The sequence below is a fragment of the Homalodisca vitripennis genome, chromosome 1, assembly GCF_021130785.1.
Source record: "Homalodisca vitripennis isolate AUS2020 chromosome 1, UT_GWSS_2.1, whole genome shotgun sequence".
Lineage (NCBI taxonomy): Eukaryota > Metazoa > Arthropoda > Insecta > Hemiptera > Cicadellidae > Homalodisca > Homalodisca vitripennis.
Window position 1 is genome coordinate 76,322,119 of NC_060207.1, and position 16,420 is coordinate 76,338,538.

Here is a 16,420-nt window from a genome sequence, read left to right on the forward strand (position 1 = left end):
AAAAATCCAATGTATTCTCTTACAACATTCAACGAACATAATTAAACAAAACAAAACATTATTGCTTTCTTATTGAAACCCCTGTTTTAAATACTAAAAATATTGAATAGATAAATAGAAAAAATATGCACTCTCAAACTAAGGAAACATTAACACATTCACTGCTAACCAATTTTACCGATAAGTAGGGCTGTGCTAAAATGAAAAGTCTTACTTTTCAAAGTATAGATACTCAAAAATATTTGTTTTAGGTACAAAAATAAACTTTTTTATGAATTTTACCTTAAGAAAAATATTGGGCTCGTAAACACGTTGTCAGCTACTGACCTCACTTATTGATGCTATGTGCTGAAGATGTGATAACAATCCAGAAGCTTTAAGTGACAAATAACATCTGATTTTATTATAATAATAAAAATGGAATTTGTTTTACTTAACCATACATTTATATCTCTGAATGGAAACACAATAATAAATTCATCACACATATGTACACTATATTTATCATACATGCCATGATTCCACCAAGTGTAACACTACTTTCTCAGCATGTCCTTCTCCAGACAAAATGTCCATAGCACCTCCATACACAGCTAACTTCATTACTGGCCCATTTGGTTTTGTAAGAATGTATAGCTTTACTTCATAGTTATGCCGTTTATTCTTAATGCATGGTTTAAACTTAAGTCCACCTCTAAACAGAACCATGCACTCATCCAATTACAACTCTTTACTGAATGAGTATATACACAACATTTTGTTGTTAAAATAGTCAACAGCAGATTTAATTTTATGTAAATGATCATTGTTTTCATCGTGGCAAACATGTAAACATATTAAAATTAACAAACATCAGTCTCTTGACATGTACTCACAAAAAAATATTTTGAATAACTTATCTGTACTTATTGAAGTAGTACTTATGTTATATTTGTAGCAAATGAACAATTCCAATATGGAACACCAGACCAAGGAATACATTAAATTCCTCCAGTCCCATTTTTTCTTTGACATGTTGATGATTTTTCTTTGGTTTGTTCAGATAAGAACACCTTTTCTGCATAACTATTAGATTCTTTAACAATACTTTAAGAAGCACATCATCAATAATAAGTCTAAACCAATCTATTAGTTTATTACGTGGTAGGCCAATTTACTCCATTACAAAACAGGATGAGGAACGTTTTTCCCTTGACGAGAAATTGGGTTAGCTGAGGGTAGAATGTTTAGATGGCTAGGATAAGGTATAGCAATATCTGTATCACTGGCAGCAGGCGATGCATTACTGAGTTTGGCTGAGGTAATATCAAGGACAGACCTGTTCTCAAACTCATCATCAACACTCGTTTAATTTCTACTCAGTTTAAAACTATTGCTACTATACTCGTCAGATTGTGTGTGGATGGTGAGTCATAAAGAGCGTACGTATCTATCGATTTCACTGATACTTAAATTACCAGGGTTATAAAAATATGTTGGATCTTTTTAACTCGTGAGAAAATACTTTAAAATCACATGACTCAAAAACAAAAGTAACTTCGAATAGGGTAATCTATTGGTTACCCCCATAAGGTTATAACCTTCACTGTCGTGACCTCGAATTGACAATAAACTAATCAGCTAAGCTACCAATTAGGAAGAAGCAGGTGTGCGCAAGGATGTGTTTATGCGTATGCATCACTGCACATGACTTGGACACCTAAAGATGCTTTTTGCGTCATCAGCAGTGAATGTGTTAAACAATGTTATTTAGATAATGTCAATTAGCAATTAATTATTGGGAAGATGCAAATAATCTTGTACCAATGGCCTTTTCTATATTTATTACAGTGTATTGACATTTACAAAACAGTTTAATGGGATTTTATACCATTACAGTTGGGGCGTCCTACTAAATGATACATTACATTTATTTTTATTTGAATATTTATTATTATTTTACAGTTAACTTAAATTAATATCAAAGATTCAAATTTATCATTGAAATGTTTTAAACACCAACGTATTCTTTAAGAACATTCAACAAAGATAAATAAATAAAACGAAACATTGCTTTTAATTCTTTTTGAAACACTTGTTTTAAAAATATTAAAAATATTAATGACTATCAATCAGTTGTTATGTTATACTATATAGATTTTAAGAAAAACCAGATTATAACGTTCAAGACAACTTGTACCCCCTTGGGTACTTAGAATCTTTCACAAATGCAAAAGTCACATCCTTGTAAAGCGAATTGTGTGCATGATAGGCTACAAGTTGCTATGTATTCCTTTTTGCATTTTATTGTGAGTCTGTCTTGGTGATTTGTTAAATTCGATCCTGGGTTTAAATAAATACTTCAGACTATCGTGTACCCCGTGTACATATGGTGCACGATTGCTTAATTTTTTAGGTAGTCCTTCGGGTACATAAAGAAATGTTGAAAAAACATATTAAAATAATTTTTGGTATCCAAAATTATGAAGCCTGCATGCTCATTTTTTACTTAACGTTTGATGAAAAAAGATTACGGTTTATTGCCATTATTGTTGAAAAATTTGACTCCATATAAAAAAGTGTGAAAATTAGCCGTCATCGTTATTGTGTTAATACAATGCTAATTGGCACTCAGCTAAGAAAACAATGAGAAGGCATCTAGGTTCTGAAGTCATCAGAACATCATGGGGAGGGGTGGAGGGGGAGAGGGGGAGAGAGAGAGGGAGGGGGGAGAGGGAGGGAGAGTGAGTGAGTTGCTGATGTTGCAAGACAAAAATTATAAAGAAATTTCTAGAAGTGTGACCTTTTGCATGTAAGTGTGTTGTAAGAAATTCCTAGAGCATACAAATTGGTACGTAAAGTATTTTATTAGAATTACATTCTTTGCGGTTATGTTAAGATCGTTATGATTTTTCTCTAAATAATAGAATACTATCCATAATTATCAAGCACCTAAAGGTCTGTGTCTTAAATCTACTTTGATTTTAAATACTGTTATTTTATAGTTTTAATGCTCCATGATATATTCTTCACTATTTTTGATTTGCAAATATTGTTAGTTTTCACCATCTAGAGTGTTTTGGTTTTGTACGAATGCTGTCATTCCAATTAGAGCTTTTTCTGATATTTGAGTAATATATAGTTGATTGTGTGGTAGAATAACCTCTGCTTTATCATTTCTGTTGCAAATACTGTATAGTTGACTGTAAAATCCATAAGTTTTTGTGATTAAAGTTTGTATTGTAAGTCAAAATTACTGATGTTTATACCATATTCATTTACTGAGTTTTTTCAAAACCGAAATTCAAATCTTTTCATTATATTGTGTATAAATATACAATACACTGTTAGCACTTTTTCCATTTATACTATTTTTTAAATATTTCAATATTAAAATTGAAACTGTGTTAACTATTTAACTAAGTTGATTCTATATTCTCAATAGTTACACTTAAGCTTCATTGTTTACTTGCTACATTTTAGCATTTGCTTCTTGCATCTCATTGCTGGTTAGATTGTAGCATTTTCACTGTAGATATCTTATAACAAGTACACAAGTATGGTTGTATTCTATCAAATGTCTTTAATAATGTTACACACTACAAAGTGTTTTAAAATTACAATTTAAAAAGTAAATTTTGTACTACCTTTAATAGACTTAGATGAACGTAATTCGTAAAGTTTTAATTAATTTACATTTATGCATATATAATTTTTACAATACATGTAAGTCTTTTAATGATTTGTAGAAGGTGTTCCTCTAGGAATTAAAAGGTTTTAATGAAAGTAAAACCTTAAAAATGAAATGCATTAATGAAATATGATGACTGTAAAGTTTTAAGGATTATTTACACTATTTATGAACTGTGTACCATTATATGTATGCGATTTTAGGTATTTGTTCAACTGAATGAGTTCATTGGGTTTGGAGAGGATCGTGAGTGGAGAGAGACAGCCCGTTGGATCAAGTACGAAGAAAATATTGAAGAGGGTGCAGAAAGGTGGGGGAAGCCTCATGTGGCTACCCTGAGCTTTCATTCTTTGCTTAACTTACGACGGTGTTTGGAGACTGGTAATTGTTACAGAAAAATATATTTTTGTTGTTACTACAAATCACTTTTTACTTCTGAGTTTAATGAAGTTGTCTGAAGAATGTATTTCAGTAGAAGTCATTTATCAGGACTGTAATGTCCGAATGGACCGTAAATTTGCTTCATAATTACAGTTAAGGCATTTATATACTGTGTTTTTGGTATCTACCTTTATTTCCGTAAAAGAGGTGTAAATGTGTAAACAAATAAATTAAAAACAAGTATTCAGTCGTATCCTTGGTAGTACAGTATCACAAGTGGCTGTGAGCTCGATTAATGTAGGATACTAAAGGGCATTTACTACAAAATATGGTAACCAACAAGATGAATAATATAAGTAAAAATAATTTTTAATTGAGATTCTAGGGTGGGAATTTGCTTTTTTTAAATCACGGACTGTTGAGGTTATTAAAGTTAGTCAAATACTCTCTCTACTATGTTAGCTGATATGCCACTGTTTGGCATAAAGCTTCTCTTGCCTTATGCCATACAGTTGTCTAAGTCTACAGTTTAAGTTTGTCTATATCTTGTGTTTTTATAGTGTGTGTGCAGTATCATTTTCCCTCTGTCATGATGACAGCTTTTCTTTTTTATATTAAGGTATGTCCTTTAATATTACCACTCTACATAATATTTTCACAGTTTTATTTTGTAGTTTCATATTTTATGGTTATCTGACCCCGTACAGTAAATGCAGGAAATGTAATTATCTTGTTATAAAAGTTTGAACTGGTTGCTAAACAGCTAAAACCTGAGACCTAAACTTATTAATCACTGTACTCTGAAATTGACAGATGTCATAACAAATAATAATAATTTACAATGGAAAGTTATAGTGTTCAAGTAATGTATTGTTTTAAATTGTTTTCAAACTCCAAGTCAACAGGTTGTTTCTTTTCTCAATTCAACTTTTAGTTATAACCAAATAGTTCTTGTCAGGTACTGAGGGATCTTCAAAACATGTATTGATATAAATGGAGTGTTCCTTGCTTGTAGGATTATGATGATCTGTGGAATTTCACATATGTGTGTATTTCTCTTTAGTCTTTATTCACAATACATAACAATTGTTGAATTCATAGTCGTTTCAGTTGTCTTCATGACGTAGATACTCTTGCAGTGAATAGATCGATATACTCTGTGATAGCCAGTCATTGAGCTCTCTATTGAGCAACTTCTCTCTGGGGTGTCCTATTTCAGCTGGTACATGGTTTGACAATTTTGGGCCAATGTAGCTTCTTTTCAAATAACGAAAGCTGGTGTGCAGGAAGGGTGTACTGAGATCTATGCCAGGTGCTAAGGAAACATGTCTCATATTAGTATAATAATCGACTAAAACACATTTTAGTATTGATTGTTATACTAATATAAAGATAACCCTGTAATGTGGAATTAATAACATATCTCATATTGTGTACTCTGAAGACAGATTGCTTCTGCAAACAATGTCCTTCCTCATCTTCTAATTCTTATTAGAGCACAACATAAAAGGAGAAAACTGCAGAACATTTTTTGTGTGGAGCCTATTAATCATCAGAGTAGATTATATGAGGGTCATCATAAGATATCTGAGTTAAGAAACATTTTGGATGCCTTTCCTTGGCAATTCAGTGGTCGTCTTTATTAGTGAATGCAAATTTAAGCAGCTGCTTTAGTAATTTGTGAGTTAAAGGTGGTGGCTTTGCAGGTGTGATGCTGCTAGATCTAGAAGAGAAGGACTTGTAGAGGATTTCATACCGTGTGGTGGAGCTAATAGTAATAGATGAGCTAATCTCATCCGAGGACTAGAAATCATACGAGCTCTATGATCAGTTAAAGTTGTTGACCTGTTATCTGCAGGTGTGGTGCTGTTAGATCTGGAAGAGAAAGACTTGCCAGGGATCTCGTACCGTGTGGTGGAGCAGATGGTGACAGATGAGCTAATTTTAGCCGAGGACAAGGCCGGAGTAATGCGAGCTTTACTGCTGAGGCATCGTCATGTTGAATCTCACAGTGATCGGTTCCGCTTCAGCATGCGAAGGAATACCGCCAGCTACACCAGTCTCCAGGTAACATTACAGTATATTATGAAACTTTACTAATCTAAACTTTAATGTATCTAACAATTCAAAAGATAACTTGTATTGACAAGTTATTTGACTATTAAATTACTAATTTTAACATTATAAATGTTTGTTTTGCTTTCTACCTATATTTAAAGCCATTTCTAATTCATTCATAAACAGTAACATAAAAGGTATAGGAGGTATTGTTAATTTGATGAAATATTTTTGGATAGTTATAAGTCTGAATTGTTAGTTGTATTCATGTTAATACATAATTATTTTAATCTAAAAATGCCTTAGTCTCTTGTCTTGGCAACCTTCCCAAGCCATGAAGCAGTTTAGATAAATTATTCTGGCATTAGACAGTGTATGTAAGTGGCCTGGGTATCTAGTGCTTCTACTTATGTAGCTGCTAGAGATATGTTGGCTGACATTTCTAAAGTAAATTTCAAATGTTAGTTCAGGTAAAACTGTTTTCAAGATTACATTGATTTATCTGGCTGTATATAGGAAGCTCACAATGTAATAAGAGAAACATATTAAGCCCAATCTAAGCCAGGAATTCCCTGTACATTTTAAGGATGTATTGAAACATTTGGGTTGGCAGCAATGTCAGTATCAGTGTGTGTGTGGTTGACAGTCACTGGAGAAAGAAATGGAGAGCTGATCATGTACCAACATACTATATAACACCTTACAATGTAATAAGTTAAATAAGGGTGCATTATGAAAGTAATGCCCATTATTTCATTGTCACACAACTATTTATCACAGTGCACTCAGATCAGTTGATAATGTGGTGGAGGTTTTGCCCTTCCAAACTTGCCTGGTCTTAGTTCACTCTAAAGCAGTATGACTGGTAGGACGTTTCTTTGCACAAAGTCTGTTTTTTGATTGTGATGGAACTCACTGGGACAGAGGTACGCGATCGAGTTTTATGTGCGGCTTAGGAAGAATACGATGAAACTTAGCAAATGCTTCAAGAAGCCTCTGAGGAGGGACGCATTCTGAGGTATCAATGTGGAAGGTGGCCCAAGGCCCTCAAGGGAGTTCGGGAGGAGGTCACTGACGAGCTCCGTTCTGGACACCCAACAACATCCCGAACTAATGAAAATGTCCAGCGTGTGTGCAAAGTTTTGAGTTCAGACCGGTTAAGTAACCAGGTAATCGCTGAGACCCTAAACTTGTCACATTTTCGGTATATGGAATAGTGATGGAGGATTTGCAAATTTAAAAGGTCTGTGCGGCGCGTGTGCCGAAGTTGTTGATGGGGGCGCAGAAAGGAGTTTGAGTTTTGCATAGTGAAGAATTGTTGGAATTGATTGGAAATAATCTAGACTTTTTTAAACTCTACTCTAACTGGAGATGATATTATATATTAATAAAATTTTTTTCTTAGAAAATGTGCAGTACTTTCATAATGCACTCTATATATTAAGCCCAAGATAAGCCAGGAATTCACTATATATGTTAAGGGTGTATTGAGACAGTCGAATTAGCAGCAATGTCAGTGTCACTGTGTTGTGTGGTTGGCAGACATTGGAGGAGGAGAGAGCCGAGCCATGTACCAACATACTGTATAACACCTTACAGTATAACAAGATATATATTAAGCCAATGCTAAGCCAGGAATTTACTGTATATGTTAAGGGTGTATTGAGACAGTCGGATTGGCAGCAATGTCAGTGTCAGTGTGTTGTGTGGTTGGCAGTCACTGGAGGAGGAGAGGGAGAGGAGAGCCATGTACCAACATGCCGTACAACACCTCATCATGCAGACACATGTAACTCTTGCACGGTGGCCTTTTTTGTATGCTCATGCTTATGCTTTTTGTGTGTGTTTTTGTTTTTATAAATCATTTGGAAGATTGAACCTAAAGTATAAAGATAATCACTGTAATATATCCATTAACTGCCATTTTTATATCCATTAGAAGTTCCCCGAATGTTCATCATTCTTTAGTGATTTATTTTGAAACCATTACATGTTTTTGTATATAATTGCATTATGTTACTTTCTTATATTAAAGTGAATGGTTTGTTTTCTTATACATGTCAAAATACTCACAGAAAGTAGTTTAATTTATTATTAACATTATTTTTGGCTGCTTCGGTGTTATAAAATTTCACCTTGTTGTATTATTTGCAACCAAAATTAAAGATTTAAAAAAAATAAGTGGCATTAATAACTTTGTTTGCCTGTGCAAGATGGTTTTTAACTTATGTAAAGCCTTAATTTAAAAGGGTTTAAACAGTAAAAACCTCCAAAAAAGCTTTCTATGAGCTTTAGTCTAAAGATTCCTCCTCAACACATTCACTGCTGTTTGAATATGTGTAGACCTCCCTCACGTGCTGCGCTCTAGATTTATATCCAGTATATCTATGTAATATCATGTATATGTACTAGTTATGTCATTCTTACTATATATATATATATATATATATATATATATAGTATGTTCACTAAAGGATATCACTAACTTGTGTGGGTGATAGTATTCATCATTTCAAACAATTAATGAACATAAACATAGGTCAAAAAAATACCTTGTTTAGCCGCTAGCCAACATTTTGGATTTTTTTTACAAAGATTAATATTTCTTTAGTTAATTTGGTTCATACATTATGTTTGAATAGATAAGGGGAACAAATATTTGGCTTATTCTATTTAATGTAAACAAAATGGCATCTGTTGAAAGTTTAAAAGTCAATAATAACAAAAAGCCAGTATAGTTACATATAAAACATTCACTAGACATCAACTATGTGAACAGTTTCATTAAAATTCCACTAATATACTTTGTAATGAAATAAGCTAGAACAAGCACTTTAAAGATACATTTGCACAAGCCTGGAGCAACAAGCAACAGATACCTATCAATTGTGACATATTTGGAGCTCCTGGACTTGTTCGTTGACTTTCAACAGATGCCATTTTGTTAAAATTGAATAATATAACATAATTTTCATTTTTTATTTTTCTCTTATCTATTCTAACCTATGTTCCAAATTTGGTTTCTTTAGCTTAACTAGTTTTAGAGATATTAATTTTTTCTAAAAAATACAAATAGGTGGCTAGCAGTTAAACGAGACATTTCTTGACCTATGTTTATATGACATTTTTGTTTGGAATGATGAGCACTATCAATTACAGAAGTTTGTGACACTATTTTTGTGAACACCAGATATATTTTTATGCGCACATGTGTGTCCATACCACATGATCTGGACTTCTCATTGTCATGTGCTGAAAGCGCACTTGTGCATTTATATTTATTTCACCATGATTACTAAAATACAACTCTGGATATTCTATTAATAACCTGTTTAAGCTGCAGTTAATTTCAACTGATCAGATTTTTCTAAATCACATGACAAATTTTTATAGATTCCCGACACGGAACGTAATGTAATATGAGTTATCGCTATATATTTTGGAAAATATTAAATACAAAATAATCCTCATGGTTAATTAAAAACACATATTATAATTACAAAAATTTTTTAATATTTACAGAAAATTTATGTACAACAAATCCTAGAATCAAAATCTGGCACTTATTTGTGATACTCCGTGGAGCATGCCATACATAGTCCAGGGTAGCCAGGGCAAGCTAGGCAGTGTAATTTGTATCCACTCATTTGTCATGGATTTGCTATTACTGCACTTAATCCTCATTTTTCTTCTTTATTTCCTAAAACTAAATCAATTAGTGGTTCTTCAAAAATCAAATACTTAATGTTTGTTTGATCAGAATCTTCAAATTCTTTGTCCCAGTCTGGTTCTGGCACATATTCATCTTCATTTTCTGAATAAAAATCTTCATCGGAATCAACAAGCATTTACTCACTGTAAGACTACATCAATTTACTTATTATCTAAATGAGATTGCTTGGGCCTGTTAGATGGACCCAGTTCCTCATCACTCATTTTAAATACTTGTACAATCACTAAATAATCACCAGAGTGCAAACTAATCACACACTAACACAGCCACAAACATAACCAACAAGACTGCACTACGCATAATCCTACAAAACTGTCAGCTGGCTATGGAAATGTCAGGCAATCGGGACCCTGCACAAAGCGCACAAGTCCATCCTATCGCAGCACATCGGGTGAGCATACCCCAAACGCACATGTGTGCCCACAGCAGTGAACGTGTTGAAGACCTAACAGTGTCTAGAATTAGCAAAAATAATTGTTTTTGTTTTATTTGATCTTCTATCTATTAAGAGAAGTTCTCACCTTTAAATTACGTTTTTTAGAAATACTTATCTTAACGAAAAGTTTTGTAGTAAAAGTTAAATATTGTATTTTATCTTATTTTGGCATAACTCTTCCTCTTAAAAGTTAACAGTGGAGGTTGAATTGTTATGAATTCCAAAACCATTCTAGAAAGAGTTTCACATACTTTTATATGCCCATAATCTGATTCTCACATAAAGTACTCTGGATACTGTTCTATAGTGTTTTTTGCTGTGATGATAAACTATTTTAGGATAATTTTGGAGACTTGCTGCTCTGTAAGGAAGCATTTAGAGGCTCATGTTCGTTCGTATGAAGAGGGATGGTTTTGTTTATACCATAATATACACCCATAACATTTTTTTTTAATTCTGTTTGCGTATATAGAATCAAATAATTTAATTACATATTAATAAATAGTAAATTATGTAAAAACAATCTTGATGCTTTAAAAATAGGATTTAATTTAAAATCAATAATTATTTCAGAACTATCACTTGTATGAGTACTGTATAATTTTAAGTGTCCCCTTACTATACTCTTTTTAAACCTCTAGCACCAAAAAAAGTTAAGGAATACCTAGGAATTGTACCAAAGCATAGAAATTGATAAGGTGTCAGCAGTATTGACAAAAATTTAAATTAAGTTTTAACTTTCAGTCTTTCAATAGCAAAATATATATATATATATTTTACATTGATGATTGGATTGATTTGCAAACCAATCATCATTTTTGTCGTACAGGGTTGTAAAATTTGTATTAGCATTTCCAGTTTTTTACAAATTTGTGTGTTTTTGTGTGACTAAATTTGAGCATTATATTGTTTTATTTATATTTAGTTTTAGTTATTTATTTCTAAAAATCTCCAGTGCATATTACTATTCCTTTTTTTATAAAGAGAGGCTGATCCCCTTTTAAGCCTTATTCCGTCTGTCCTCATAGACACAACCTGTCCTGTGACAGGATCTTATCAAACAGAATAAAGGGGAGAGTCGATACAGTACAAGGTCAATGGTACTGATAAAAAGTGCAATGATCACAGACAGGATTCCCAAATTTAGTATTGATATATTACTAAATATTTTATTAGTAATAATTGTATGAATGTAAAAAGGCTCAAATCACATATATAATATTAGGTATCTTAATTTTTTTATGATCAGATAAAAAACTTTAAAAATGCATGTTACTTGTATTTATAGAATCCATTGAAGTGGTTTTGCCTGCTACAGTGTCATGATGGAAATTAAGATATCAGACTGTTTGTTATTTTGAAATATGTTCTTGCTTGTTTTACATTAGTTTTATTGAAACCTGACATAACATTTTTCATGGGGACACTATTAAAAATATAGTTAAAAAATTAAAATTAAACATGTTTTTCTATTAGTAAGTTACAATACCATAAATTAAACTGTTAATTCGTTATACAGTTTTTAAGAAAAAAGAAAACATATAAAAGTAAGATAGAACATATGAATTGTTCTTTACTTTAACAAAATTTAAACAATTTGCAGAAGTAGAACCATGTAATTTTGTAACATTCTGTACATTGCTGTAAGTATTTATCAGTGTTTCAGTAGTTTAGTAGACAAGAATATATCTCATCCCTTCATCAACAAGATCTAAGAATTTGTTTTGTTCCTCTTTGAATTAAATGTTTTAATAGGGAGTTTGATTATAGCAGTATGTATCCACAGCCATCTAAATCTTATTGTAGATTTAAAAATAAAAAAAATGTTGTTATTAGCGATAAATGTTTACTATTGCGTTATTCTTAATTAAAACTACTTCTGTAGTCTTACTCATGTTTGATTAAATTTAAAAGAATAAGTAATCATGATTCAAAAAAAATCTTGAAGTGTTGAAAAACAATGCTAACAAATTCATATAAGTGAAATATAAAAAATAAAAATATACATAATTAAATTATTTGTAATAAAATATATTTATGGATTATTTTATCTTCTTACTGTTGTATTTCTTTTTGTAACTTAATTTTTTGTTTTCAAGTAGTTGTTTTTAATTTATATAATATACTTTCTCTTTGTAGAATCTGCAAGAAGAAATAAAGTCAAAGCCCAAGATGTCGATGACTGGTTCATCTTTAGAATCCAAGGGGTTCCACCACTACCCCAGCCTCTTAGAGACAGACTCAGCAAAGGCTAACCACACAGCAGTATGTGTTCTCTTTCATATATTAGTCTAGCGATATTACTTTTAGGAAATGCAAGAGGTAACTCTCAAAATGTAGATGACTGGATCAGTTTTATAGAGTCTAATGGTCTACCACAATCCCAGCCTCCAAGGCCAACCACTGATATATCCTCTTTTATATGGTAGTCTAAAAGATACTTTTTGATCTAAAATCAAACTAATTAATAATTTTTTATAATAACATTTTTATAGTTAGTTTTACCTTTCTTTATCTGAGAGATGAGTTTAAGACCCTATGCTTAGTCCTAAAAAGACCTTTATGCCTCCCATTATAATGTCTAACCTTCCGAAGAGGGCCGTGTTCTGTTCCATTCCAACTACCAGTCTTATCCTCACATAGTTCTAGAAGCCTGGCCCATTGTTAAACATAAGAAGAGATCAACTTTTTTGACTTTCTTGAGTTCTAAAGACTTTCTCCTTGTCTCGAATCTGACCTTTTCCGAGGCACTTAGTAGAGTTCTGCTGTAGAAGTAGTTTACCCTACAACCAGGCTCTGGCGCTACCAAAAAGTTTTACGCCCTTAATATTGGCCGTGGCATCTGATTTTTATTTTCAGGAATCCCTTCATGTTTTGGTACCTAACCAAGGATGCCTTTGTTTATCTCCGCCAAGTTCATTAGAGCATTCCTGCATTCCCGTACTGTCTTTGACTCAAAAGAATAGGTCTTAAATCAACTGAAATATCAGAGTATAGTATTAGGTATTCCACCCTTTAGGTTGTTCTGGATAAGCGCTCTGATACATGTTTAAATTTCAATGGTTTCTGCTTGGAAGTACTGTGCATGTTTTCCTAAGGGCACCACCAATCTGGTTTCTGGCCATAAATACCAAACCCAGCTCCTCATTTCATGTCTGAACCATCAGTGTAGAACTTCAGAACACCTAATACAGCAGACTTCCTTTATGTACCATTTACTCTATACAGTATGAAAACTATTTTTCGTCTGACATAATAGGAAGTGAAAAAGTACTAAGTTGATTACTAGGGTTTTCATTTTGGTAGCAACTCAGTCTGATGTAACTAGGTGTCATGATAATTAAATCCACAATGAAATTGAAGAGATAATTTCAAATTACAAACATGAAATAAGTAAAAAAGAATATCAGATGTTACAGTTAAAAGACACAATAGATGAACTACATCAGGCTCTGAAAATACTTCTTATACCACTGTGAAATATAAAATCCACTATCTTGAGAAACCAGTTAATGAAAATGCACTCTGGACGACTAGTACACAAAATCTGAATAGTGTGCTTGAGATAACAATAAACAGAAACACCGCTATCAAATACTCAGAGCGACTTTCCTCCTTTTCGGCCTTTAAAAAAAAATTATCCAAATATATACTATGTAACAGCCAGAATAAATCTAAGGAAATCTCTCCATCTATGACCGGGGTGTCAAACAGATTGTAAACAAACCCAAAGCCATCAACTTGAAACAGTAAATACTGGTGGTAGCTGACAGCCACGGGAAAAATATATATTGAGACATATTGAGAGTAGATTAGTTAAAGATTATTCAATGACTGTGGCAGCTTTATCTGGGGAAACTTAACTACATTGAAAAAGATATAGAAGATTTGACAAAACACGATACAAAAATGATTATGCTATATTTATAGCTGGTAGTATTGACCAAAATACTCGTACACATGAAAACTTAGTAGAGCTTGAGCTGTAGAAAAAATAGGTATGAATACTAAGGTGCATATCTTGAATGTTCCATTCAAATATGACAATCCTGATCTGAACTTTAAAATTTATTTTCCGAATAGCAAACTTCAAAAAGTCTAGGAAAATGAAAACATAAAGTATAATTGATATCACTAATTTTTACAGAAGGCTCTACACTAATCATGGACAGCTCCTGAACAAAAAAGAAAAAATTGAACTTGCTGAACTGGTAAAAAAAACCTTATAGAGGGATACAATCCGTTGATTGATAATGATTAAAGAAAAAGAGATTGGAATAAACATACTGATATCACAAGATTGGTTGAAAATGGAAAAGAAATATCAATCAGGAATAATACTAGAGCATTTCAAGGTTATTCAATTGGACTTGAGGCATGAAATAAATCAATTTTGTTATGACTATCATGTGGCTTTTGCTCACAGTGTTTCCATAGATTTTCGTGACAAAAGCCAAATGAGTGTAAGTGTCTTAATAGCTTTTAGGGAGTGTTTAGGCAGGCTGGAAATCTCAGACTGTTGTAGTGACCATATGGCTCGCCAGAAATCTTCTTCAGGGGCTACTGTTTTCAACTGGGTAACAAAACTTAAGTTTTATCAAAAGCCAAGAGCAGCTGATTATGATGAGACTTTCAAACAGTGAACAGAGGAGTTTGAAAGAAGAAAATTGAAAACAGTCATCTGTTCCCACATGGGTTGTGTACAGGACTATATTTCACTGGATTACTTTGCATCAAACGGTGTCAAGTTTTAGCAAAAGACTGGAGCCTTGATAGTAACTATCACACAAGATGAAAATTCCACCAAAATACTAAGAAATGGGCTTCCATATCTTGAGTTTTTAAATGGCCTGGAACGGTCGATCGCCGTACAGTACCTGAAGCACATGTCATTTCTAAACACTACAACAATCGCTGAAGGTGATGTACACCCTCCGATGCCCTCTTCAGGCAGCCAGCAGACTACACCATATCAACAGCATTTTATCCATGTACAATTCTTGTAAGCTGGTATTAGGTAGTTGAAATAAAATATTCATCTTAGTTAACAAACTGCTATTATCACAGGGCTATTAGCACAGTATATACAGAGCTGGTTTTACCGGAGATTATGCTATTTTCTTATATTTACACATCTTTGTTTATTCAGTTTTCTGGTCAATTAGTTTTTGTTAGGTTTGCTTTGTTAGGTACATTTTTTTAAATGTTACAATGTGCCTTGCACTAGTTAGTTGGATATAATCAGCTGGATAAAACAATGAAATCAGCGACTTTTCGTATCTTTATTATTAATTATAATAGCAGCTCTCAACCTTGGAGGTGTGTCCCAGGGGAGTGTAGATTTTCAAAGGAGGCGTCAGTGTATGACAATATTAAAAATTAAGACTATACCTTAGCTAGGTTCATGGCCGCCTTTTTATTTCATAACACTATTATTTTATTTGTTCATCTGTCTACACTAAAAGCCAGAGTAAACTCAGTAATAATAGCCAAGAGGCCTTCCTGTTTAGAAGAATAAAATTTAATTACACTGGTTTGTACACTCAGCTGCTTTGTCTTTGTTATCCCCACTCAAGCAATATTTGACCTTTTGTCATCATCCTTTATAGCATACTGGAACTTTTCAACTACGCTTGGTTCGTCGGAAATTGGTGGAAGGACACAGCTTGTAAGCGACTTTTTAGTGCTCACTGTGATATTGCAACTTCTTGTCACCATATTTGTTGTAATTTTGGACACTTGGGTAGTTTGTTATTAGCGTATTTTGTTGGAACTGTAAACATAAAAAGTGAGATAGACAAATTATGTTTTTCTTTTAGGCTTAAGAGTAATAAAATCACTGCAGAATAAAATGCTGTATAGTGATGATTATATTACATATGGATTCACCTTCATCAAGGAAAACAGTTACCATTTTCCTCAGTGCGTTATGTGCCATGTGTTTTTTGAGTATTGTAACATCATATGACAACATATCATTCTACTATAAAAGAAGCCTTCTTCCTTTTTCATCACAAAAAAAATTGTCTTAAACGTATGAAACTCAACTCTAATGGAAGTTTTCAAATGGAAAATGAGAAAATTGTTGAAGCTTACCAACAAAAATTGCTTTGCTAATAGCAGTAACCAAAATGCCTCATAC

General features: G+C 32.7%; 1 protein-coding gene across 2 annotated transcripts in view; it reads left to right on the forward strand.

The window, feature by feature from the left end:
• The window catches only part of LOC124365001 (band 3 anion transport protein), a 93,628-nt gene that overhangs the window by 30,466 nt on the left and 46,742 nt on the right, over nt 1-16,420 (forward strand). Inside the window, exons 8-11 of one of the 2 annotated variants that reach the window (XM_046820878.1) lie at nt 3,874-4,051; nt 5,910-6,118; nt 7,827-7,898; nt 12,418-12,543. In XM_046820878.1, coding sequence (XP_046676834.1) covers nt 3,874-4,051; nt 5,910-6,118; nt 7,827-7,898; nt 12,418-12,543 — 585 coding nt within the window. The remainder of the gene's footprint in view (nt 1-3,873; nt 4,052-5,909; nt 6,119-7,826; nt 7,899-12,417; nt 12,544-16,420) is intronic. The other variant, XM_046820886.1, reaches the window with a different exon arrangement.